Genomic DNA, 26,917 nt, shown 5'->3' with positions numbered 1-26,917 from the left:
CGAGTGTTTGGATATTTGATTTCCTGAAATGTAATGCCGTCTCACACGGGATACTAAAGGCCCTGCAACTTGTGTCTTGATCATTGCATCTTAATTATCCTTGTAAATGCACACAAAAACTGGTCTGTGTGAGATAAACTGCCAAAATAGCTGCTGCAAGCATTTAAAATGAATACAATATAAAAAAATGAACAATGCTAATAGTGTTTATTTGCCTTTTTGCATGCTAATGTGACCATTTTTAGCCCTTTTTAAGATAAACAGTGAAGTCCTTGCAGTTTGGAAATGTCAATTCTAGATGGTCATTACATAATATTAAAAGACTTATATTTTTACTGTATAACTTTTTTTAAATGTTCATAAAATGTGTCCACTGAAGAATAATATGGTTATTTAACTAGTGAAACTGAAACCTGAAAGAAACAGTTGCAGTTCCAGTCGGATACCACAGGAGGGCGCCAGAACTCAACCACACTCACACACCTGAACTCGCGCTGTCGAGCGCGTAGACCTGTGGTATCTACAAGAAAACTGTTATCAGCATCTAAGATGTGGTAATAATGATAATCCCAAATACTACATGTTTGTGCGTGTTGACTGAATATACACATCTAAAAGAAAGTGGTCCTGAAGCAGCAGCATTGATGTTCATTCATTTAAAGGTGTGGGCTGATTGCTGAGCGGTGTCACGGTGGTGGCCAGTGTAATAAAACGCTCAAAAACAAAACAATGGTGTCCCTCACAAACAGTCCCGAAGGCAAAGCAGCCTCTTAGAGACAACTAAAAACACCTTTTATTTTTCCTCGGGTCAGTCTAAAAACGGCCCCGGGCGGTTAAACTGAAATATTGAAGATCACAGAGTCAAATGATCCCAGCTAGGCCGCATTTATTGTTCTCTCAACCGAACTACGGCTAATCATCCCGCCCAGACGGCGACGGGCAGCCATGACGGGCGTCTCGTCCAGCCAATGAGAGGGCAGCGTGCCGCCGGCTGGAGAGAAATCCCACCAATCAGCGTCGCCGCTCCTGCGAGGGCCAAGCTCCCTGCGTCTTCTCCAGCAGAAGTTAGTTCCTGCTCTTCTGGCCGTTTCCTGTAACCGTGGTGTTGTGAGACGGAGAAAGCCATGTGTGTCGACGCAAAGGTAAATTTTAGCACCCCGAAACGGTCACCCAGGGCGTCTGGGGCGGTGGTTGTGTTGTTTTTTTGCAGGAATGTGCGCGGGGGAACAGACTGTTAGCGGGGGAAACAGCATCGCGGCCTAAGCGGAGGACAACGTTATTGTGGCACGTTGCTGCGCTTTGGTCCGGTTTGTTGACGAGCTCCGAGCAGCCCGCTGCTCCGGCCGGCGGGTCAGTAATGACAGGGACCGGGGCCGGGGGGCCCCCGAGCGTCAAATACGGGGTGTTTTCCCCCCCAGCGAGGGTTGGTTTGTCCGGGGTTTGTCGGCACACTTTGGTCGCGGGAGAAGCTAACGCTAGCCGGGTGTTGTGAGAGAGACGAGCATCGCTGCTGCCGGACCGGCATCCTCCGGCTGCTCCACCTGACTGAGAACACACTCCTGAGCCGCATCTGGGACTGGAAACCACACATTACACCTACTTTAGCAGAATTCCTTCACTTATCTTCACATTGGGGGCTTCAGCACCGGTATAAAGTACTTATGGACACACCAGTGGTCCTTTTCATGCTGTTAAGTACCAGGCAAACCCATATTCACCAGCGTACAAGTTAGTAGGTAGTTTAAAAAGCTCTTTAAGGCAAGGCACAATTTAACACAAGGTAATTCAAAAACATTAAAAGCAGCAAGACACAATTAAATAACAAATAAAATGATAAGAAAACAGGTAAAATAATAAAAAGCACAAGTTGTTATAAAGTAAGGGCAGTAGACAACAGTATGTAAGTATTTAATTTAAGAGTACGCTTCAGTAAAAAGTAATGTTTTTAGGCCTGATGCACCACATCTCTTCTGGATCCACACATTACACCTACTTTAGCCGAATTCCTTCACTTATCTTCACATTCGGGGCTTCAGCACCGGTATAAAGTACTTCTGGACAGATTCAGACACACCAGTTGTCCTTTTTTTATGCCGTTAACTACCAGGCAAACCCATATTCCCCAGCTTACAAGTTAGTAGGTAGTTTAAAAAGCTCTTTAAGGCAAGGCACAATTCAACACAAGGTAATTCAAAGTGCTTATATCAAAATTAAAAGCAGCAAGACACAATTAAATAGTAAATAACAAATAAAATGATAAGAAATTAGGTAAAATAATAAAAAGCACAAGTTGTTAAAAGTAAGGGCAGTAGGTAAGTATTTAATTTAAGAGTACGCTTCAGTAAAAAGTAATGTTTTTAGGCCTGATTTAAAGGAGCTGACGGTTTGAGCAGACCTCAGGTCTACGGGAAGTTTGTTCCCGAAACCACACCCTAAGTTAAATTGAACCAGAAGAAATTATGTATGTCAGGGAGAATAGTTTAGGGTGAAGATGTCACCAAGAACCACATCAGACAAACTTTTAGTTTTTCTGCTTTTAATCATTTGAATGCTCTTTTAACATTTTTGATTGACCACATAATGGACAAAAGTGAGTGTCTGTTGTTATACACAGGGTTGAAAAGGAAACGGTAAATCTATTAATTGAATGTCACTCTCATACAACTGCTAATTTGAATGTTTCTCCTCTTTTTTTCTAACAGTGAACTTAAAAGTTGAAAAGAATTTGAAGACGACTCTATAATTTCCATCCAGGGGTACTTTTTCTAACACCGTGCCCGGCTCCCTGTGTGGAGTGGGCAAGATGGCAGACCCCATTATGGACCTCTTTGAGGACACACCCTTGTTTAACCTGGATGCCCTGCCGGATGACTCCTTCACGCAGGGTTCGGACCCTGTGGAGGAAGCTCTCAAGCTGGCTTTGGGCCACGTGGATCCGTCGGTCGAGCAGGAGCCCACCCCTGACCTCACAGTCAACACAAGTCTTGGTGTTCCTGTAGCAGCTCCTGTACCGGTGCAAGTTCCCTCACAGCAGACGATACCAGTGGCAATTTCTCAGACTGTTTCTGTACCTGCAGCCTCCTCCATGACCCCAATCCCTTCGTCTGTCCCCGTTGATACTGTACCTCAGATGCAAGCTCAGACCACTATACCTATTGTCAGCAACACCAGTGGGGTTACCAGTAGCACGGTCCTGCTGAGCTCACCTCTGACTGTTTCCAGCTCTGCAGCGACCACCACCACCACCGTCAACGCACAGCAGCTGACACAGATAGCTCACCAGCTCACTCCCCAGCAGTTGGCTGCCATAACGCAGCAAGCTGGCGGAAAAATTGTCATCCTCAAAGGCCCCCAGGGTCAAGCCCAGGTTCTGCAGACTGTCTCGGGAACCACGGCCCAGACGAGCGGAAAAGTAATCCGCGTGTTGGCTGGCACTCCACTCAAACCTGGTGTGTCTATACTGCAGGGTGGGACAGTGCTGAATCAGGCCAGCCCAGGACAAACCCAAGTTAAGGTGAGTGCAGCAGGAGTGCAGAGACTGCTGCAGTCTTCCGGCGGGACAGTGAAACAGGTGATGCTCACATCCATGCCTCAGCAGGTACAACAGACGCAAAGCCAGGCTGTTCAGGTGCAGATTCCAGCCCAAACCCAGGTTGCTCAAGGCCAGACTACAGTCCAAGTCCAACCCCAGACCACTCAGATCCAGGTCCAAGGTCAAGTGCAGCTCCAGCCGGCCATGCAGGCTCAAACACCGGTAAGCACCACTGTCTCTGCCTGTGGAGGAAATCCACAAGGCATTAGCCCAACAGTGGAAGTACAACAGCTGATGGGTTTGCGATTTTGGGAAATTGCTGAATTTCAAAACCTCTATATTTTGGTCGGTCCTTTTGTTATGAGTCTCATTCTGTATACCTCATTTTAGGGTGGTGAAGCAAAACGCATCACACTGGTTCTCCAACAACCGTCCCAGACTGGATCTACCATGACAACGGGTCAAACTGTTATGACCCAGCAGCAGGTGACGCAGGTGCAGCAGGTTCAGACGGCACAAGGGGGGCAGCAGCAGGCCACTACTCGACTAGTCCTGGGTCAGCTCCCTGGCGGCAAACTGGTGCTCCAAGGAAGCCAGCTAGCGGCGCTGACCCAGCGGCCCGCCGGCCAGGCTGGAGGGCAGCCCAAAGTCCTCACACTTCAGCTGCAAGTTCAACAGCAGCCCAACCAGCAAGGAGGGATTAAGGTGAGAAACAAGTTTTTCAGAAGGCATATGTACCTGGTTGGTCAGTCACATTAATTATATCACAAGTGTCGTGATAAATGTCCACACAGTTCATCAAACAATTACATGCTTCAGTAAAATGACTACAGTGCGTGTGTTAAACAAACTCATCCACCACCATTTCCAGAAAGTGAGAGCATTTTGTTTCTGAAATGTTTTATATTTATTTGATGTAAGTAGCACAACTACAAAATATTTGTAGCTAGCAAAACTGTAATGTGACAATTACCTACCTACATTTGAAATTATGTCCATCTATAAACTCAGTTTGGTTTAAAAAAAAAAAAATGAATACAGTAAATATTTGTAATTTGAGGAAAGGGATGGCACTTAAAAATGGGATTGAGCTCACGTTCTCAGCTGTTTCAAATATTACAATCTGAGGTCTGTAATATTTTCACTCTTTTGTTGGATGGGGAAAAAACAAAACAATCATGGTTACAGTGAACATTAAAAAAAGGATATGTTTGGGTATTCTAGACGGTTCTTCCCCAGGCGTTCCCTTAGTGGCTCTGTTAACTTCTGGCTGTTATCAATTAAATCTAGTTTCTTTAATTAGCATACGGACATGAATTATTTCTAAACTCTCTGAGATCATCTGATTCTGTGGAGTCGTTGGCGTGCTTAAGCAAAGACCGGATATAGGTAGTCATCAATTTAGAAAATCTCAACCTTCCCCTGCCTGTCTAATGTTGATCTGGTCTAATGTTGCATTATTAGTTTGCACTTTGCATTTGGAAGACTGCCATGGTGCTACTTTAGTGGTCATGTTTCAGCCTCGACGATTTGTGACATTTGACGGGTACATTATTAGAGATCATCTTTGGAAATTATGAAGTCATTCCAGGCTATTCACTTTATCCAGTTGTTCAATTTCTCTTTTTTTTTTTAAGATACTGTTTCATTATGAATATTTGAAACGTGTAATCTTATCCATCCCTGTTATCAAGGTAGTATGAAAACAGAGATAGTTATAATGCCCCTAAATTATGTCTTGTTTTATTGCAGTTTTTTTTTTTGTTTGGAGTTATTGTTTTAATGCACCTTCATGCTCTTGCTTGTATTTGCATTTGTATTTACAAAGGGTGCTCCAATCAATCAGGCTGACAGCAGAGGAGACCTGTGCTGGCTCATGTGTGATAGGAACATACTTACCCAGATCTGAAGCTGTGGAGGCTGGAAAGAAGCAGATCACATGCATACGTAGAAGATAACAAACAGCAAAACTAGGCGCTCAATTGTTAATTTCAACTCTAGATGCAGTGTAAAGATATTCACAGCAAAACAATGCAAATGATTGATTAGGGATTATTAATCGCAGAGGAGAAAACAGTCCTGAGTCATTTCCATGGTGTGTATTTCTGTGTGCATCTTTTGTGTATGATACTGAGAGCTGAGTGGTCAAGAAAGTTATTAGGGATAATCATTATGCTCAATAAACCTTTATTTATTTTTGTTTCTTTCCTTTTTGAAACAAACCTGACCTGAGGCTCTGCTGACTGTTAAACTCTCCTGCTAGCATGCAGGTCTCACCGATATCAATGCATCTACATTTGTTAAACCTGTGTTTTGTGTCAGGGACAGGTTGTGTGTCTGAAGTGTAGGTAGGATTTATCCCAGTCACGGATGGGAGAAAGATGCAGCGGGAGCAGATCAGTAGAGAGTTACAGTCCACAGGCAAGCAAGGTAGAGCAGTAAATTAATACAACTGAAAGGATCAATTATTGTCAAATCTGTTATCTACACCTAGGTGTCTAGTTTCCTATGTTAGATTACTCTATCTGCTTCTAAAGAATGTATATTAAAAAAAAAAAAATTTTTAATTCAAACATTTAACAAATGTTTATTATTCAAAAAGCAAAACCTAAAGAACTTGCAAGTAAAAGCTTTTAAATGACAGTAATGGAAAGCCAATGAAGGGTCCAAAGTCTGCTAGAGCTGAGGGATAAATGATTATTTAAAACGGGTTTTTTAAAAACTTCTCTGTAAATGTCGCTACATATACTGGTTCAGTAGGTCCTGAAAATACTTGTTTCAGAGGGAGAATAATGCAGCAAAGTCAAGAATTAGTAAAAAATTAGTAGCTCATGAGGAAACAATTCAATTTATTTCCTCACTAGAATTTGTTGGTTCTTTAAGTTGTGCTCATAAATGTTTATTCTAATCGTGTTTAATTAAACAAGTTTTTTACATTTTTTTTTAAATAGTACGTCAAACCTAGTTGGGGTTCAAGAGAAAAATAGATGCGTGTTTTTTTATGATAAATCAACAGTTGTCAAATTGTAATAATGTCTCATTCCTGAATGTAATGTTTGTCACGCAATGTATAAAATTGTGACTTTGTCAAATCATTTTATAGAATAATTCATGATGTTTCAAGGATGACACAAAGTTAGGAGGCAGAGAGAAGTGATGTCATTTAGAAATGAAAACAACATCCTGAGTACAAAGATAAAGCTAATACTATTATTATCAGACATTTCAATGAGGTACCAAACAACAAGACAAATTTGATCTTTATCTTCCAGATCCTTTGATCGTTTATATCCAATATGTTTTTTGCATTTTGTCCGGTGCTGGCTGGTTAGTGTGTTTGGTGTAACTGCTTTACCTGTTTTCACGTGAGACTGACTTGTTTCCTTCACACTGACAGTACCAGCTGGTGTCGGGAGCTGGCAACACGGGCAGCCCGCAGGTGCTGCAGATATCCCAGGGCCAAGGAGGCCAGCGAGTGGCAGTACCACTCAAAATGCTTCTACAGCCACAGGTAGACCTCCAGAATTGAGTTATTTAAACCAGAATGCATTTGTATAAAACCTGGAAATAAATTAAAAACTGATATTCTCTCTCAGACGAGTACAGCCTCATCTTGTGGTGGAGCGGTCTCTGTGGTGAAAGTCATCAACGCGTCAGCGACCGGTAACACCAGTACGACCACTACTCAATCCCAGGCCATTCGAATCACCAAGGCTCCAGGCGAGCCTGCGTCTGTGCGGCGAGTGGAGATTCTGTGCAAGCAGGAGAAAGCGAACCGTATCGTGGCTGAAGCCATCGCCCGGGCCAAAGCGCGCGGTGAGAAGAACCTGCCCAGAGTCCTAAACCAGGACGAGCTTCCAAACTCACACACGTCCTCGGAATTGGGAGGAACTCTGACCGTGGTGTCTGCTGCTAAGAAGAAGAGCAGTGGTGGAGGAAGCAAAAAGAAAAGCCCAATATCTGGAGGACTGGTTTCCAAAAATGCAGCGGGGGCTAACAAAAAGGGCAAGATGAATTCAGGAGGAACAGTTACAGTGGCTGGAGGCGTAGTAATATCTGGAGCTGGGAACAAAAGCAAAAGCAAGACTAAGACAAAGTACGTAGAATAAGATACTGCTGTTTGGAAATGGAGCTTTGCAGAAAATGCAGTTTATTACTGTTTTACTTCTAGTAGTTCAATATGTTTTTCTTCCCTCTCATCATCTCCTGGCAGCACTATTACTCTAGTGGGAGCAAAGAAAAGAAAGAGAAACGCGTCCTCGGACCACTCTGATGGGGAGCTGAGCCCTGCGTCCCCTGCTGCGCTGGAGGATGACATGATCACGGTACAAACATAGTGGTGACCCTAATATAACTCTTTGTGGCGGAATCGTTTCGTCTGTGTTGCATGAAGTTGCATTTCATTAAAGCTCATCTCTTATCAAAGCCTGACAAGCTTCAATGCTTTGGCACCTGAGCCTTTGGCTGCGGGTAGTGCTGAAGTGATCCGGAGGTGGTTGTGGCTCAGAGCAGATTTCTGCCAGTTGGAAACCCTGTTGGTTCAGTTTGTACAGAGGCCAGAGATCAACTCACCAGGAATTGTCCTTGAGCAATACACTGATCCTCATATTGCTCCTCGTGTGTGCAATTGTTCATGTTAGTAAAAGCAAAAACGTGCTACTGAGGCTATAGGAGAAACTGCAAAGACTAAAAGTGCTGTGTGAGCAGGTGAATGTGGCTTGTAGCCAACAACAGTAGAAAAACAGTTCAGTCATGTTGTTGACAACTAGTAGTTAGCAGTATAAATGCTTTTACATAAGTGACATCAGGTTGTTTATATCTGTAAATTCATACAGACGGTGTGACATAATTTTATTGTTAAGGTCACTCTGTTAGGAATAAGTAAGACCCGTCGCTGTCTGAGGAGGCTGGTAAAATGGGTCAAGTAACCCAAAATGTCACAGAATAATGTGACTTTCTCTTGCTGTAAAATCCAAATGCCAGAGAAAATGTTTTTTTTTTTTTTGTGTGAGACTTTGTGAAATCTGACAAGTGCTTAACCTATACCTCTGTTTTCTGGCCAGAAGAGGCGCTCCAATCGAGTGGTGAAGAGGAAGAAGTACACGGAGGACCTGGATATCAAAATAACAGATGACGAGGATGAGCAGGAAGATGTCGATGTAACTACAACCACAGCCGCCGTGGCCTCCATCAGTGGGGGGACGGCAGCGCAGCTAAAACAGCAAATAGAGCTCGATGGTGATGGACAACACAGCATGCAGTTCTTTGTGGTGAGTACTGAACAAGTGGAGCTATCCCTTCTCTGGAGACACTGATAGCACTAATATTATGATGTGATGGATAATACTTTGTGTGTAATTTTTATTTTTTTTTCAAATCTGTGTAAATCGTCTAATCACATCTCATCTGTTCATAATATATATTATCATTCATTCATGTCTGACCCGCACCTTATAACAGTTATTTATTAATCTGAACTATGTATATGTGTGTGTGTGTGTATGTATTTTACACCTAACATGCAGTGTCCATGTGTAAGAGCTTTTAAACTTTAACTTTTAAACATTAAATTCATATTTTACAGGAAAATCCAAGTGAGGAAGACGCTGCCATTGTAGACAAAGTGCTGTCAATGAGGCTAACCAAGAAGGAGGTTTGTTTACATTATGATCCTACAATTAATATACTTGATTTCTTTTCGTGACTCCTACTTTAAAATCTGTTTATTTCTTTAAGGTGTCTCCCGGCCAGTATACTAATGCCGAAGAATTCTTTGTAAAATACAAGAACTAGTAAGTTTCAGTATCTCAGTTAACCACTTCAGCCTCGGTCCTTGAAACGTTTTACTGCCTGAAGGTGCAATTGACCAAATACGAATGAGAACAAGTGTGCTCTCTTGTTCACAGTTCATACTTGCACTGTGAGTGGGCCACTCTGCAGCAGCTGGAGAAGGATAAGAGAATCCATCAGAAGATCAAGAGGTTTAAGACCAAGCATGCACAGATGAGGCGCTTGTTCCATGAGGTGAGCTGGAGACTAATTCTGATCCCTCTCAAATTTGTTTAGTAGCTCGGCCCGTTGGACTAGATCTTAAACTGTTGTCCTCTGCAGGAGGAGGAGCCTTTTAACCCAGACTATATGGAGGTGGACCGGATCCTGGATGTGTCCCACAGTGTGGACAAGGACAATGGCGAGGTAAGAAATTAGTCCTTTTGTCAAGATTTTGTTGAAGATACCGTAAGATCAAATTAGTTGTCGACATACTTGATTCTTGTGGTGTGCTTTTTCTTTTCTTTTTTTCATGAATTTGCTTTTTTCGATGATAAATACTTGTATTCAAACTTTGGTTCTTCCTCTGATCTCCTCCAGCCTGTCATCTACTATTTGATCAAATGGTGCTCTCTGCCATATGAAGATGCCACTTGGGAGCTGAAAGAGGATGTGGATGAAGGCAAAGTTGGAGATTTCAGCAAAATCGCAAATAGACAGCCGCGGCTGAAGAGAACGGTGAGCAGTCAAAGTGAAAGATGGAAAGGAACATGTCTGTTTTTTCTCAATCACTTGCTTTTTTGTATGTATTTATTTATCTTTTTCTCCAACAATGCTTTAAAAAAAAAAAAAAATTATACTAAGATTTTACACTTACCCCAGAAAATAAATGTCTGTTTTATAACAGTCAGAAAACACATAGCCAGTGTGTCTTGCTCCTAAATCTGTTGTCGTTATCTCCTTGTCCCAATCTTTCCTTTATACCACTTGCTCAACATAGCTGGAAAAGATATGTTTTCATCTGCTCTTCACAAAATGATCATCAGCCATGTATGTATTGTTGTCATTGATCATCATCTCTCCTCAGGCTCGGCCTCCAGCCACTTCCTGGAAGAAACTGGAGGAGACGAGGGAGTACAAAAACGGCAACGTGCTAAGAGAGTATCAGCTGGAAGGAGTCAACTGGCTTCTCTTCAACTGGTACAACAGGTATTTATCCAACTCATGACTTTATTTATTTCACTTTGTTCATTTGTGAGATAATAAATTATTAAATGTATTTTTTTTTTATTTTTTTTTTTGTAGTTTATTTCGGTTTATTTTGTCATTTAATGCTCTGGATCACGGATGCGTTGGTGCTTCCAAATCACGTGACTGATTTTACAGTGGCGTAGCAGCGAGACGCAGCCTCGCTGAGTCTCCATTTCAATTTGTCTCAAAAGCTTTAAAATCGGGTTGATAAGCATAAGTAAAACTAAATACGGTACGTTCTTCGTCTGCATGTTGCCATTTTGTTTTGTGTGCGTTTGGTGGCAGAAGAAATGGTAAAAATGGTCCGTTCTTGACACACTCTTTTCCTATTGGTGAAAAAATGCACCACGTCAACCATCAGAAAATGACATGACAACATACAGCTTTGGGTTGGTGAGGAAGAGAGGGAAGTTGTGGAAGTAAAAGTAAATGATAGCTAATTTGGATAAAAAAGACGAAAGCCACAACTGGAGGTGTCAGGACTGTGATGTGGAGTTCTGTCGTGATGGGCGGGAAATATTTTCCTTCTGGCAAAAATAATTTATCTTGGATCTTGTTGTCTCTGAATTTTTTTTTTTTTTTTTTTTTTTTTTTTTTTTTTATTTATATTATTGTCACTGCTTGCATTTTCATATTCAACTTTTGTTTGCTAATTTATAATTTTTATATTTTCTTTCTAAGCTTTTCACATAAAAAAACAATGTTTTCCTTAGTTAGATTTTAAGTTTTTATGCGGTATTAGGTCCAATGTGTTAATACAGTTTGTCAAAATGAAGAAAAAAAAATTCACAAAGGTGAGCTTGTGCTAGAAAGATAATGATGCCGAACAAGGCAAGATAAACAGTTTTTAAGTGAAATACAGAGCTAAATTAAAAAGTAGTCTAAAACTGCCAGTCGTAGCCAAGACTGTTAAGAATGTTAAGAATAAAACACCCTTAATGAAAACCCTGTGACATCATGAATGTTGGGTTACACAAAAGAAATGCTTCTCAAGGATTCAGGATTCACTCCAGGTTGCTTGTGTTTCAGGCAGAACTGTATCCTGGCAGACGAGATGGGTCTGGGGAAGACCATCCAGTCCATCGCGCTGCTGTCGGAGGTGTATGCCGCCAGTGTCCAGGGCCCATTCCTGGTCATTGCTCCCCTGTCGACCATCACCAACTGGGAAAGAGAGTTCTCCACGTGGACCCAGATGAACGCCATCGTCTACCACGGCAGCTTGGCCAGCCGGCAGATGATCCAGCAGTATGAGATGTACTGCAAAGATGATAAAGTGCGTTTACGGATCATGGCGGCCGTTAATCCTAGCTACGTTAAACATGTCTTAACAGAAATGATGGTTCTGTTCACAGGGACACTTGATACCGGGAGCATACAAGTTCGATGCCCTGATCACAACCTTTGAGATGGTGCTGTCCGACTGCCCAGAACTGAGGGAGATCTCCTGGCGCTGTGTGATCATCGACGAGGCTCACCGCCTTAAAAATCGCAACTGCAAGCTGTTGGACAGCTTAAAGATGCTGGACCTGGTGAGGGACCATGTCTGGTAGTGTTTTGTACCTACTTAAGACCATCACTTGTATGTTTGAGTCTCTTGACCCATGTTCTTTGGTTGATACCAGGAACATAAAGTGCTGTTGACCGGCACTCCTCTTCAGAACACAGTGGAGGAACTCTTCAGCCTTCTGCATTTCTTGGAGCCGGCTCAGTTTCCCTCTGAAATTGAATTCCTCAGAGACTTTGGAGACCTGAAAACAGAAGAACAGGTGTGAAATACCTGCTTGTTTGGAATGGATGACATGTTTCTCTGGCTGCTTTCATTTGCAGTTTGCATAAAACTGTAAACATCCTACTGTTATTGAGCAAGTGCTTTACTTTGGTCCATTAGGTTCAGAAATTGCAGGCGATCCTCAAACCCATGATGTTGCGAAGGCTCAAGGAGGATGTGGAGAAGAACTTGGCACCCAAACAGGAGACCATCATTGAGGTCGGTCGTGATAACAGCTTGTCTCTTTCTTCTTTCTTAAAATGTTTTAAAACGTTTACTGGAAGTTCAATATGATTCATCAATGGGGGGAAATGACAGACAAATGACTCGCACATGCAGAAGAGCTGATGAGGGCTCTCTTTTCTCAGTCAACCATTAAAGTATTACAAACCAGAATATTGTTCAGTGCTGTAAGATTACTGGAGAACCTACAGAAATAAACAAACCTGACTGTTTCCTTCTAGGTTGAGTTGACTGATGTCCAGAAGAAGTACTACAGAGCCATTCTGGAGAGGAACTTCAGTTTCCTCAGTTTAGGAGCCACCAGCAACAGCAACGTCCCCAACCTGCTTAACACAATGATGGAGCTGCGCAAGTGTTGCAACCACCCCTACCTCATTAATGGTACCCATCCTATTTTTCTCTTCTAGCTGACCACTTTTATTTAGGCATTTACGTCGTTCGCTAAAATTGTCTGATAGCAGTAGCTTGAGCTTGTTTAGGTCACCATATGAACTGTCTGCATTTTCTAGTCCACTTGTCGAATGTACGTTTTTTCCTTTTAAATATTAACTTTGGTATCATTGTCTGTTTTGTTCAGGTGCAGAAGAGAAGATCGTAAGAGAACTGAGAGGGGTGTACGACCCAATGGCGCCTGACTTCCACCTGCAGGCGCTAATCCGCTCGGCTGGAAAACTGGTGCTACTGGACAAGTTGCTGCCTCGTCTCAAGGCTGGCGGCCACAAAGTGCTCATCTTTTCTCAGATGGTGCGCTGCTTAGACATTCTTGAGGACTACCTCATCAACAAGAGGTAAGTTGGTTTCATTATGTTTATTTAAAGCATTACATATTTCAGTTGGAATGTTGACTAAATAAATTCACACAACAATCAAGTTTCTTATTTACTAAGATTTGAAATCAAATAACAAACAGGATTATTTTCCGCTTGGGCTTTTTTCTTGTGTCTACATTAGATTTCAGAGTCTGAATAAAAAAAAAAGAGAAATTCAGCAAGGGGGTTAAAGCTTCTAATGCTTAAAGTTTGCAAAATGAAAATCTAGCAGTTTGGGAACACAACTACATTTTTGAGATGAAAAACAGTTTTTTGCTTTTGGGGTTAAAACTGGGAATTCACACATTGTATATTTGTGATATACAGTTTTGTATGTTTGGTCTTTATCTAGTTAATAGGGCATATGATATGTTGAAATAATTCTGAAGGCTGTAGCAACACTCATTTTAATAAATATTCAGTGTTAATTTTGCAATTAATTTGATATCTATTGAGTAAAGTTATTAATTATACAACTTAAGCCAACATTTTCCTTCACCTCAGTATTTGTATTGTAATTTGTTTCTTTTTTAACTTTGTTTTTTTTTTGCTTTTATAATCCTTTTTAAATCACAGTATGCAGTAGTCTTGTTTTTATCATATATTTATTTTAATGACATTGATTTTTCAGTTTCTGTTAAACACACAGAAGATGTGGTTGGCTGGTTGTTAAATGTGTATAATCACTAACCCCCCCAGATACCTGTATGAGCGAATTGATGGCAGAGTGCGGGGGAACCTGCGACAAGCTGCCATCGATCGTTTCAGCAAGCCCGACTCGGACCGCTTCGTCTTCCTGCTGTGTACTCGGGCTGGTGGCCTTGGAATCAACCTGACAGCTGCTGACACCTGTGTCATATTCGACTCCGACTGGAACCCTCAAAATGACCTGCAGGTACGACATTCACAATGCTGTAATAGTTTTGCTCTCTTGGTTTAAAGGCCGTTTTGAAGTGGATGACATTGACTCTTGAATCACTCTCATCACTTTTATATAAACAGCTTCTGTGACCCTTTTTCCTCTGATACTCTAGGCCCAGGCACGTTGTCATCGTATTGGCCAGTCCAAGGCAGTCAAGGTGTACCGCCTCATCACCAGGAATTCCTACGAGAGGGAGATGCTGGACAAAGCGAGCCTAAAGCTTGGTCTGGACCGTGCCGTCCTGCAAAGCATGAGTGGCAACAAAGAAAGCAACGTCAATGGGGTAAGAATTAATTAATTGAGGAACAAAAGCTTCTTTATTCCAGTATGAATCATTTGTGTAAGTGATTTAATACATTGCCTCCAGCAGATCCAGCAATTCTCCAAGAAGGAGATAGAAGATTTGTTGAGGAAAGGAGCTTATGCTGCCATTATGGACGAGAACGATGAGGGCAGTCGATTCTGTGAGGAGGACATCGACCAGATTCTTCAGCGTAGAGCCACCACCATCACCATCGAGAGTGAGGGCAAGGGTTCGACTTTCTCCAAAGCCAGCTTTGTGGCCTCTGAGAACCGCACCGACATTGCCTTAGATGACCCTGAGTTCTGGGAGAAGTGGGCCAAGAAAGCCGACATTGACATGGATTCCATCAATCGAAAGGTAACTGGGACTTTAAAAAAATATTTGTTAATAATTGGAAAATAGAAAAACCCAAGTTGTTTTGTTTTTCTTTGTTTTTTTTATTTTTTTTTTTTACTATATTTTGACCTATATCATATAAAAGTTTTAATAAATTCACTCTGTAACATCCAGTTGACTGAAGTGTCCGTCCCTCCCCAGAACACGCTTGTGATCGACACTCCCAGGGTTCGCAAACAGACCCGTCAGTTCTCCAGTTTACGTGGTGAAGGTGGCGACCTGTCTGATATGGATAGTGATGAGGAGTATCCACCCGCCAATTCTCGACACTCGCGGTCCTCTCGCCGCGCTGATCGCCACAGCGGAGGAGGTTATGGCCGCACAGACTGTTTCCGGGTGGAGAAACACCTGCTCGTTTACGGGTATGGAGACGGTCTCACTGGGTGCTGTTGTTTTCTGGGACTACCTGCTCTTACCTGTCCCCTTTATCATCGTCTGCAGCTGGGGCCGTTGGAGGGACATCTTATCCCACGCCAGGTGTAAGAGGCGTCTGAGTGATCGGGATGTGGAGACCATCTGCCGTGTCATCCTGGTCTTCTGCCTCCTCCACTATCGCGGTGACGAGAACATAAAGAGTTTCATCTGGGAGCTCATCACACCCCCAGAGAACGGCCGTGAACCCCAAACGCTACTCAACCACTCTGGTACAAAGTTGCAGACTGATTCATTCACAGAAATCTTAATTGTAATGTTGGAATCCCTGAAGTTATTTGTGAAAGTCAGATTTTGCAGTTGGGGGGGAAACATGTTCTGACTCAGTTCACTTCTGCTTTCTTAAGAATCAACATTATTATATGTTTAGAGTTTAAATGGACTTTTGAATTTGACTCTACTCTTTATTTTCTCTGCCAGGCCTTTCCATTCCTGTTCCAAGGGGTAGGAAGGGCAAGAGGGTAAAAGCCCAGAGCACATTTGATGTCCAGAAGGTGGAGTGGATCCGCAAGTACAACCCTGACACCCTTCTTCTTGATGACAGCTACCGCAAGCACCTCAAGCACCAGTGCAACAAGTTAGTGCAATCCCATCAGATGTGTGGGTGTGAATGCATATGGAAGCAGTTTCACTAGTGACTAAACGTTACTTCTCTTCTCTCAGGGTGTTGCTGAGGGTCCGCATGCTCTACTATCTCAAACAGGAGGTGATTGGTGAACATTCAGAGTCTGTGCTTAAAGGGGCTGATCTCAGGTGTGTTGCACTGACCACTGTGCGTGACATTAAGGTTCAAATAGTCCACTTTGCTGCTGTGCACTCACATGCCTTTCATTTTCTTCTTGCAGGGATGTTGATATCTGGATGCCAGAGATGGAGCAGCAGGAGGTGCCCGCATCATGGTGGGACGCCAGCGCAGACCGTTCCCTGCTTGGTGGTGTATTCAAACACGGTAGGTTTGCTTTGCTAATTATGTGGGTTACGTTATTTGAATATCGGGACGTTTTGGTTATGATTTAAATACACGGTCAGCGTGAACTCTGTCTGCACTCTGCCACACTAGTTGCTGCAGGTTTTGAACTTGGAGTCTGTGGAGTAATTTTATTTTCAATTCCCCCTCATTTACCAGGGTATGAGATGTACACCACGATGAGAGCAGATCCCTGCCTCTGCTTCGTGGAGCGAGTTGGTCGACCTGATGACAAGGCCATTGATGCTGAGCAGCACACCGGCGACGCTGAGATGGGAGATGAGTAAGTAACATCTAAAACAACTACTAGAACATTGGTTTTGTTGGCTCTTTTTAGAGCTGTTTGAAACTCTTTTTTTTTTTTTTTTTTTTTTTTCTCTCTCTTGAATGCGTTTTCTTGTTTTGGTGCATCATAACACTCATCTGAGAATAGTGTTTCTGCATTATTCTTATGGTTAAAATCTTCATAATTATTAGTGTCAACAATTTTAGTATTATGGTTATTTCTAGTAATAAAGTAATAATAAAAATTAATGTGAATGACGACACATGACATGTCCAGTATAGTATTTAATGAACAAAAACAAGGCCAAAATGCAGAAGTGTGTGTGAAAGAGCAAGGTCCATTCCATAATTTAATAGTTTGTAATACTACCTTTGTAGTAGTGACTTGAGATAACTGTTTTCTGTTACATTATCAGTTTCACACATTGTTTTGAAGGAATTTTAGTCTGTTCTTCTATACAACAGTTGAACTTTTACAGATGTGTCTCAATTTAAACTTTGTGTATAGGGGTGCAACGATTAGTTCAAGTTGTCAACAAAAATCCTTAATGAAAATAGTCCCCAATGAATTTAATTGTCGACTATTGTCTGCAAAAAATAAAGAAAGGAATTCAAGAGAGTGAGGCATTACATATCTTCATTATTTCTTCATCTTCATTACAGCGCCTGGTAAACAATATGGCGCTGGCCATTGCAACACCACAGCAAAGTTCATTAAAAGATGCACTTTTGAGTGTCCATCTTTCTTGTTAATTAACTCATAACTTAAACAACCTCATGCAAAATGTAACAGTTGAGAGCTAAATAAGAGCCATTTAATGATGATGAAATTCCTAATCCAATTAATCGTTTCAATAGTTGAGAATAGTCTTGGTTTCAGCCCTATTCTGGTACCAAAAACTACCAATCAAATTTCTTCAAGCTCCCTACACTAATTAGTCATGTACTTTGAAACTGTCCCCACCTCCATGTACAATCTTACTGGCCCGCACTTGCTGTGTTGCTGCAATATGATTGGCTGATGCTCACGTTGACGCTTCAAAAGAACCTAGAATTCAGTTCAGCAATGCTTGATGTCACCCTATTTGAAGTGAACAGATGGCGGTGCTTTTAGTACGCTCATATGTGTACTGTAAGTCTCAAAATTGTCTTAATGATGCTCGTTGTGGGAGCTCCACCTTTTTGTGGATGTTTCTCTTTTCCTGCTTAAACGTATTGTCTGTTTTTGTGCAGTGCTGACTATGATAAGTATGCAGAGGATCCAGAGTTCAAGCCGGCATCAAGACACACCAAAGATCTTTTTGAGGAGGTAAGAATGTGAGCTATTACTCCTGGCAGGACTAATTGATTTAGGTAAATATGATTCAGTGTTTTGTGAAAATTAAGAATACCAATACATTTTTCTCTGTCCTTCAGCCTGATTCTATGAACATGGACGATGAGATTTCCGTGGAAGACAAAGCGGCGCCTGTGGTCACCGAAAGTGTAAATAGCCAGAGCAGTGGGTGCGACTGGCCCTCCAGCTCAGCACTGACGGCACGGTTGCGGCGGCTGATCACAGCTTTCCAGCGCAGTTACAGACAGGAGCAGCTCAAGGCTGAAGCCGAGGCCAAGGGGGACCGCAGGCGCAGGAGGTGTGAACAGGCCAGCAAGCTGAAGGAAATCGCCAGGCAGGAGCGGCAGCAAAGGTATCCTGGTGTTACATTCATTTTACCCTGGTGGCTCAGGGAAATTAGTGGTCATTTAGCATTAAGTTCTCATTCTTTTTTGTTTTTAAGTTTGAATTTGTAGGTCACACATAATGAAATAACACCTTTTTGCCCTTTAGCAGATTGTAGTGTGAACACTTCTTCATCCTAGTTCTGAAATCAGAAAGTAAAAAAGAAAGACCCCTCACACTTGACTGAATTTTTTGCAGGTGGACACGTAGAGAAGAGTGCGATTTCTACCGTGTCGTGTCAACCTTTGGAGTAGAGAAGGTGAAAAAGGAGCCTGGGCTTCCAGAGGGGGGAGACCATGAGTTTGACTGGAACCGTTTCCGTACCTTTGCTCGTCTGGACAAGAAAACAGACGAGAGCCTGAGTCGCTACTTCCGTTCATTCGTCGCTATGTGTCGGAGAGTGTGTCACCTCCGCCCAGCTCACGGTGAAGGTAACTTCTCAACCATACATGTTCAAGATGTGCTAGAATCATTTATCTGATGTTTACACCGGCCAGTTAATGTGGCCATCATATCTTTTAAGTGTTCACACAACATCTGAACTGTGGGCTTGTGCTTTCATCTTACTCAGATCCACCAGAGCCTGCCCAGACCGTGGCCCCCATCACTGAGGAACGCGCTTCACGTACTCTTTATCGCATCAGTCTATTGCGTCGCCTTCGTGAGCGAGTCCTCCCGCACCCCTCCCTGGAGGAGCGTCTCCCGCTGGTCCCGCCCAGCTCGGAGCTGCCGGCTTGGTGGAGTATACCGGACCACGATCGGCAGCTGATGCTCGGAGCTGCGCTGCACGGCGTCAGCCGCACGGAGCTTTCCATTTTCTCAGACCCACAATTCACCTTCACCTCTGCACGTGACGAGTTCGTCGCGAACCAGCAGGCCCCGCCGCCTCCGCCGCCACCCGTCATGTCATTCATGCAGCCCAAGACCGAGGTGGACTTGTGCGGAGTGAAGGACGAGGGCGTGGATGAAAGTGCCCGGTTGCTCGGGGGGGAAATGAATGCTCAGTTGCATAGTACGCCCTTGAGTCACCAAAGCGGAAAGATGCCAGGTCAAGTCTGGAGCTTCAAGAAGAACAGGGATCGAGGAGACGGAGCAGAAGGAGGAAGAAAGGGCGAAGGAGGCTCCGATTCTGATTCGGATTCTGATTCCGGTTCTTCGTCTTCAGAACGATCAGGCAGCAGCGACGACAGCGGAGACAGTGAGGAGGAGGTTGAACGAGGTGAGTTCAAAGATGAAGGAAAAACAATCTTTCAGTGCTGTAATGAGAGAACTCAAACACCTCATTAATTGTCCTTTTATTTCATCTCAGGTGTCATGAAGATGGGTGACGTGGATGAAGATAACAGTTTACTGTCCATGACTCCATCTCAAGATGGCATTCCACCTCCTGACCCCCTCAGGGTTGACTGGCCCAAGGTAATGAAAGAAAGTTCAATAGTAAGTGAGGACTAGATGCAACTGGAGACAGGTGTAGATTTCTTTTCTCACGGTGAAAAGCTGACTGACTTCTCCACCTCAGGACCGTGTGCTGATCAACCGTCTGGACAACTTGTGCACCCTTGTGGTGAGCGGTCATTGGCCCTCCGGGCGGCGCTATCAGTCCGAAGCTCAGCTCAACCTGAGCTCAGACCTGGTGGGAGACGACATGTCCTACATAAGAGTGATGCGTAAACCCAGCTCCATGCCCAGTGGCCTTGGGGCGGACGGAGAAGATGGAGAGTTCACTGTAAAACTGCTCAAGGTGAAGAGATTAAGTTTTTGCTGAAAGCATAAGCTAGTCATTTGAATCACAATATCCCGTTTTATTTTCATAAAGATATCAGTTTACCAGTGTAAATGTTGTTAATGTAAAAGCCCTTAAAACCAGATACATGTCCGTTGTCCTGCAGGAGGAGGGGCTGAAGCTGACTTTCTCCAAGCAGGCCCTGATGCCCAACGGGTCGGGAGGAGAGAGCAGTAGCCGCAAGAAGCGCAAAGATCTAGAGGTACCAGTGTTGTGTTTTTGTGTATCTTCACCTACATCACAGACAGAGTTTGAAGGAAAGATTAAGACGGATTTGGTTGCTAACATTTTCCCTCCTCGTTTAGTTATCAGACATCGATGGACTCCACGATTCACTGGAGCGAACCCCTCGACGAAGGGACCCTCCCACGTGGTTGAAGGAGAACCCAGAATACGAGGTGGAGGGAGACATGCTGGAGGTACGTCTGACTCTTAACCACAAACCACAACCAAACCTGGGCGTTTCTGGTCCCACCTCAAAAAACTGAAGCGTTGAAGAAGAGTTTTCCCGTCGACACGGCTTTCACAAAATCAAGCAGAGATTTATAAGGAATGTTAAGCTGAATGAGATTATATATTTGTGGGGAGAACAAACAAAAACTAGTAGATTTTGTTGCTGCGGCAGAGCTGAGGTATCAAGACCGAGGAGACTCGTGATGAAGCTGAATCTGACCACATACGGTAACCATTATGGTCCCTGAATGTTTTTAGCTGTTGTCAGCTGACCATGGACCGGCACTAAATACATAAATCCAATTTATGTAGTGTCTATTACAACAGAAGTTGTCTCCTGACACTTTACAGAGACCCAGAAAATGACCCCAGAGCAATTATTACATAAACACTGGCAGGTAAAAACTCCCCTTTAGGAGGGAAGAAACCTGGACCAGGACCTGGATCATAAGGGGGGACCCTCCTGCTGGAGGAGCTGGGCAGAGCAGGAAAACAGAAAACAGACAGAGAGAATGAAGAACACAGAAAGGAGTGTCAAAGGCGTCTGTGTCTCAGAGCAGGAAAACTAAGAGTTCTTTGTACATATGACTGATACCTGGTTAGTTGGACGACAGAGAAGACTATATTAACAGATGAGACAGCAGACACTGAGGTGGTCAGAGGGGGCGACTGCAGGTCAGCATGCAGCTCCTGAAGCTCTGGCCTGTAAACATGTACAGAAGAGGAATAAGAGGGGGCAGACCAACACAACAACTTACAAGAACAACGGAGAACAATGATGGAATTAATAACTTGAGGATTGAAGGAGGGATGATGATCACCGCCCAGTGGATCAATTCGCTGTCCCCCTGCAGCATAAACTCTATAGCAGCATATCTAGGATGAAGCTCTGGTTCAGACCAGCTGCTCTAGTCTGGTCCTGCAGCTGCAGCCACGACTACTGACTCTAACACACTAGAGTTTACACTAACTAGAGGTTTACTGAACTTTAAAGGTGCAGGTGGTGTCAGCCTCCTTAACCCAGATTGGAAGTTGGTTCCATAGTAACGGTCCCTGATAGCAGAAGACCCGTCCTCCAAGTCAATCTCTGGGATTTGACTGAGATTTCCTTGTGAAACACATCCACTCATGAGATCTTGGCACTGTGCCGCTCGTAGTTCAGCTATGTTGCAGTCTTCCAGGTCTTCATACCTCTCTGCTCTGCAGCCGCAACACCAAGTCCACCAGCTCTTATTTTTTTTTCTTCCGACAAGGATATAATCCCTTTCACTTTAACATGTCCTCTACTAGGGCTGGGAGATATGACCTCAAATCAATATCACGATAAATGGGTCAGTTTTACCTCGATAACGATAAATAACCCTTAGCCGGCAACAAAAATGTCTATTTTCGTATCGGCTGATTGGTCTGTAACTCCAGACAGCTGCTCTGAGTGAGAGCTCAGCGTACAGTAGCTGTGACTCGTTTGTAAGATGGATTGTTGTTGTTACTGTGCGCTGAAGTTAATTTCTCAGTATGAGAAATGCCATGTGTGGCATGAGAGTGTGTGAAGTTGTTGAAATGCGCAAGTTTCACACTAGACAGCCCTGTTACGTCAGCCGCTTCTTGGTTTGAACCATCAGCCATTTTCTTGGGTTTCCCTTCTCGTTCAGACTGGATGGGGGGAGTCACGTGATTACAGATACACTGTACATCGTCTTAAAGGGAATGAAAATGGCCTTTCAGCACACACAGTCAAAACAGACAAAACAATGTTTGTTTTCTTTTTTTTTAAACAAAACATTGAATTTACCAACCTGGGAAAATGGGTAAACACAGTGAATGTCGGTAACGGTACATTTTTGGTTTATCGCCCAGGCCTATGCTCTACCTGTCTCCTTGATTTCCAGAGAACCATGTTGATTGGTAAACTCTCTCCAATTTTTGGAGTGAGGCGGAAATGTCCAGGTGTGCAAACCTCCTCTGTTGTCCGCCTCTGTAATGTACAAACTTTAGGATGACTTGCACCACTCTTGATACGTTTTGAGAAGCAGCAACTCCTCCTGCTGCACCTGGTATTTTATCCCTATGGGATAAGTAAATGAGTCTTTTTCATGCATCATGTGATCTGTAGATGTGAAAGGCGTTTTCTTTGCAGTTTTGCTAAATATTCTTCTATAATGACCAGAGAAACCACCTCACGCAAGCGTATAACTGAAGTGAAATGTTTTTCCAAAACTGACATGCTTCCATTGGGCATCTCCCCTCGTCTTGCAACAGGATTTGAGTTCTAATATAGTTTCAGACTCGTACAGACTGATTAAATTAATCGTAATTTAAAATGCTGCAGTTACACATCAGTGTTTGTTCCTGGAGGTTGTAGGCAAAGAATTACGCACTACTTTCCTTTAATCAGCTAATTAAACTACAGGATTGTTTTAACGTGGGGAAACACAGGACATCCCACAATTCCTCGCCCCTCTATTTTTGCATGAAGGCCTCGGAGATCTTTTGTGTTGGAAGATGAAACGGTCCCTGCAGTGTTGGTCCTGTTTATGTTACAATGACAACAACGTTCTACTTGCTCTGCTTTCTCCATCACTCACACATGAGATGTGCAGACACATCCCTAATGTGTTTTCTATCTCTCTCGACCAGGTAACGGGTATTAAAATCAAAACTCTAATGGGGGAACTTTGAAGTGGCGCTGGAGCATGTCTAGATATGTTTCAGCTTTTTCACATTTCTGTTTTTTTTTCCCCCTTTTCAGCTTCTTGTGAACAGGAGCAAGAGGAAGAGGAGGAGGAGGGCAGATAAAGCCATCACAGGCACTGAGAAAGTCAATCTCATTAACATGAGGACAGGAAAGAAGGTAAGCCAGAGTTGCACGATTCTCTGATCTGAACTTAAAAATGGTTGCGTGTTGTCGTCTCACTTTCAAACTTTTCTCCAAAGCTTGGAAGTGCTTTCTGTCCGATGCTGCAGGACCTGAGAGAGTTTCTGCAGGAGAATCCTGACAGCGCCGTGGCACCCGAGTGGTCTGAAACAGTTCGAACCTCTGTATGAAAGACATTTTTATCATTTTCTGCTTTTCTTGTTAAGTGTATTAAAATTAGATGCTTTGACTCTGATGACATATTTAGGTTTTAGTCTTTTTTTATATCAAATTTTGCTAAATTTCTCAGTGCTGCGGTTAGTGATTATTCCTTAAATTGAGTTTTATTTGTTTGTTTGACAGGGTTTTCTGCCGGAGTCCCTCCAACACCGACTGCTCAACCACCACTCCCAGATCCCGAAGAAAAACCGCCGCCGTCATCACCACCACCACCATCACCACCATCACTACCACGCTCCAGAGCCGATCCCCGAAGACCCCAACTTGGACGAAGTTGAAGAGGAGACTTTGGTGTCTGACGGAGCCTACATGATGGACGAGGAGGACTTGGAGACGTCCCATAATTTCCTCACCAGTCAGGACTTTGACGTGAAAATGGAGGGAGGTGACAGCCTTTCACAAGGTGACTACGACAGCTCCGATCAAGAAGCGTTATTGGACGATGTCATCATGGCGGAGAAAGACTCCGACTCCTCATCGAGTTCAGAAGACTGACTGAGACTCGCTCCCCGAACACATCTGACTTTGTCCCCTTTAAAAAAAGAAAAGGAAAAAACTAATCACAATGTTCCTCAGTTATTCTCACCATGATGCAGAAATTTATGGATGAATGCGTTCCATTTCTTTGCAGCCTTTAATCATTTATTTTATTGAGGTTTTGTTTTATTTTTCCATGTGAGGAAACAGTTGGCAACCATGAGCTCTTTTTTTTTTTTTTTTTCTCCCCCCATCCCAATTATTTTGCATCCATCTCTCCTTGAAGCTCTGACAAAATTGCTGATCTTTCTCACTTGTCATTCTTCTCCCTTTCCATCCAAACTCACGACTTCCCATCACATTCCCAGACGTGACCAAAAGGGGACCCTTGCTGTACAAATACACTTTTCATATCTGAAAACCTCAAAACTTGTCCTCTAGCGCTACATGAAACTGGACACGTGAGCTGAGCAGAGCCAGATCCTACAAATCCCCCAATCTCGCTTGGCTTGCTTCTTGTCCAAACGAGTCTGTGAACTACAGGGGACTGAGCGTGTGGATGTACTGTTGATGTTTTCACTCTATGGGAGGGGTGAGAGGGAGGGAAAAGGGGAAGGTGGCATATTAGTTACTGAAACAGTGCTAGGAGGATGGGTGTATTGTAAAATGTAGAGCTTGTCAGCCATGTACTACGGTGCAAAGGTTACAGCAGTGAGTTATTCTTGTTTTATGATTTGACTGTATCTGTGATATGAATAACAGCAATCTACAGTGAAAGAAAGTTTGCGTGTATGGTGATTTTTCAAAGAGCAGAGGCAATATGGTGTACTTTTTTTTTAACTGAGCGCCCCAATGACATCGTAAAATAAATGTAAAAATTTAGACCTGTTATAAACTCCACTGTTCGAAACGGGGACAGTCCTTAAATCACTGAGTGGAGACCATCAGTCTTGATTGGATTCTGTTCCTCTTGTAGGTCGCTTATTATTTTAATTATGTCTACTACTATTACCACCGCCAATTAGCAGATGCTTTTATCCAAGAGTCCAGTTAGACACAGTGCAGACAATTTTTTTCTTCAGGTGTTCCCTTCCCACCCAACACAACAGTCCCTTTATACAAGAAAACTGCGTCTTAAAAGTAGCCATCATACGATCATCTTGTCATAAATGCATGTAGCACTTAGTTTATCAAATGTGTAAAAATGATACCCAGATTTTACAGTCAAGCTGAGTAATTATTACCTAACAAATGTATGTGTTAGTTTCTAAAAACTAAACCTGACAAACTTCAGGAACCAGAGCTGGTCCTGGGTGGACTATCTGGTTTCGGCATCATGTGGTACACAGGTGCATCGACAAAACTAGCAAGCCAAACTGTTACCAAACACCCAGGTGTCTGACTTGAGCGTAATATGTTTTTGACATGAGACCGTATCTAAAGAATGGGAAATGATTAAGGTTTGCATAAGGAGGCTTTACTCTTCCTGAAGAAGCTCCTGGTACCTGGAAGTCTGAACTTAAGACTCAAATTCCTTGAAAATCCCATGATAGAATCAGCCCATTAAAATCCTGAATTAGTGGGATCATGTAAATCCTGGCTTTGGTGGTAAGACTGTCTTTTATATTGTCCTGAGTCACACTGCCCCTGTTGTAGCGCACACGAACCAGAACAAAATCACTTCCAAAGAAAGTTGCTGAATATTTTATATGCAAACAGGAACATTACCAAGTAGATTTTCAACTATCGAAAGTTGATAACAGGATGACTTTAATTTATAAGAAAGTACTTCACATTTTAAACATGCATGTAAATTCACTCATGTACTGTGTGGTTTGGTGGACAGGTTCTCAGTCTGTGCCAGCAATACCTATTTTTTTTTCTTTCTGCAACTATTAAAAAAAAAAAAAAATTGGAAACTCCAACCTAATTTAGGTTCAAACGTGCTTCTCATTAAGACACAATGAATAGAAGCTCTTTTATTTTACACTGCAGCCCCAGTTAACCCTTGAGTGGCCAAATGACCATATTGTCCATTTCAGTTGGCAAACGGACAATGACAATGTATTTTATTTTTTATTTTGGGGGGGGGGGGGGTTGCACAATAAGTAGTTTAAAATGTTAACTAGGTATTTCATTGAGTGCTAAGAAAAGGGTGAAGGTTATGTGATACAATAATAAATACTTCACGAGTTCTATCAACATGGGACTTGCATCAAAATATCGTTATTACAGAAAAATCTTTATGTGTAAATATGATTTCATGATATTTGTAGTTTAGTTTATTGTTTTGCACAGTTTTAAAGGTATACAAGAAAATATCTAAGATAAATACTATACGGTACAGGAAGAGGCAAAAAACCCAATGGGCTTATTTGAAGCCTCCACGTAAGTTATTAAAATTTCACATGTTATAAAAAACAAGATTAACATTCAAAAACAGTATAACTACACAAAAGTGATGGCAAACTAATAATGCAATATATAGATAAAAATAAGTGTATGTGAGTGTGCATGGGATATTGTTTTTACAACTTGTATTGACTCCTGAGCAAATAAGACTAATGGTAGAAATGATCATCTCACTATGAGTGAAACACAAAAAAACAAAACATGGATACATGTACAACAATACATTGGGAAAACGGTTACAAAACAGCAGTCAAGTGGTCCTTCAAACGTCTTTTATAACATTTCAAAGAGGAAGAGCTC

General features: G+C 42.7%; 1 protein-coding gene across 7 annotated transcripts; it reads left to right on the top strand.

Moving 5' to 3' along the window:
* Positions 1 to 1,028: 1,028 nt before the first annotated feature.
* chd8 (chromodomain helicase DNA binding protein 8) lies at positions 1,029 to 26,101 on the top strand. 7 transcript variants are annotated; one of them, XM_061732765.1, is made up of 40 exons: positions 1,029 to 1,142; positions 2,703 to 3,514; positions 3,599 to 3,754; positions 3,923 to 4,237; positions 6,930 to 7,043; positions 7,129 to 7,628; positions 7,746 to 7,857; positions 8,596 to 8,802; positions 9,117 to 9,185; positions 9,269 to 9,324; positions 9,439 to 9,556; positions 9,644 to 9,727; positions 9,902 to 10,039; positions 10,389 to 10,510; positions 11,582 to 11,825; positions 11,905 to 12,081; positions 12,175 to 12,318; positions 12,441 to 12,539; positions 12,785 to 12,944; positions 13,141 to 13,351; positions 14,072 to 14,267; positions 14,407 to 14,577; positions 14,662 to 14,955; positions 15,136 to 15,356; positions 15,436 to 15,638; positions 15,847 to 16,003; positions 16,090 to 16,179; positions 16,272 to 16,375; positions 16,553 to 16,676; positions 17,912 to 17,987; positions 18,095 to 18,366; positions 18,597 to 18,829; positions 18,970 to 19,617; positions 19,708 to 19,835; positions 19,918 to 20,139; positions 20,288 to 20,383; positions 20,487 to 20,600; positions 23,384 to 23,485; positions 23,569 to 23,673; positions 23,852 to 26,101. In XM_061732765.1, the coding sequence occupies exons 2-40, from the start codon at positions 2,804 to 2,806 to the stop codon at positions 24,221 to 24,223; spliced, it is 7,665 nt and encodes a 2,554-aa protein (XP_061588749.1). In that variant the 5' UTR covers positions 1,029 to 1,142; positions 2,703 to 2,803; the 3' UTR covers positions 24,224 to 26,101. The 7 variants fall into 7 exon arrangements, with proteins under 7 accessions (XP_061588749.1, XP_061588748.1, XP_061588745.1 ...); XM_061732764.1 differs by having other exon boundaries at positions 3,596 to 3,754; XM_061732761.1 differs by having other exon boundaries at positions 2,703 to 3,754; positions 8,599 to 8,802.
* Positions 26,102 to 26,917: the final 816 nt, after the last annotated feature.

This window comes from Cololabis saira, chromosome 10, assembly GCF_033807715.1.
Source record: "Cololabis saira isolate AMF1-May2022 chromosome 10, fColSai1.1, whole genome shotgun sequence".
NCBI lineage: Eukaryota > Metazoa > Chordata > Actinopteri > Beloniformes > Belonidae > Cololabis > Cololabis saira.
The sequence above is the reverse complement of the archived record's forward strand: the minus strand, read 5'-3'. Positions and strand labels throughout refer to the sequence as shown.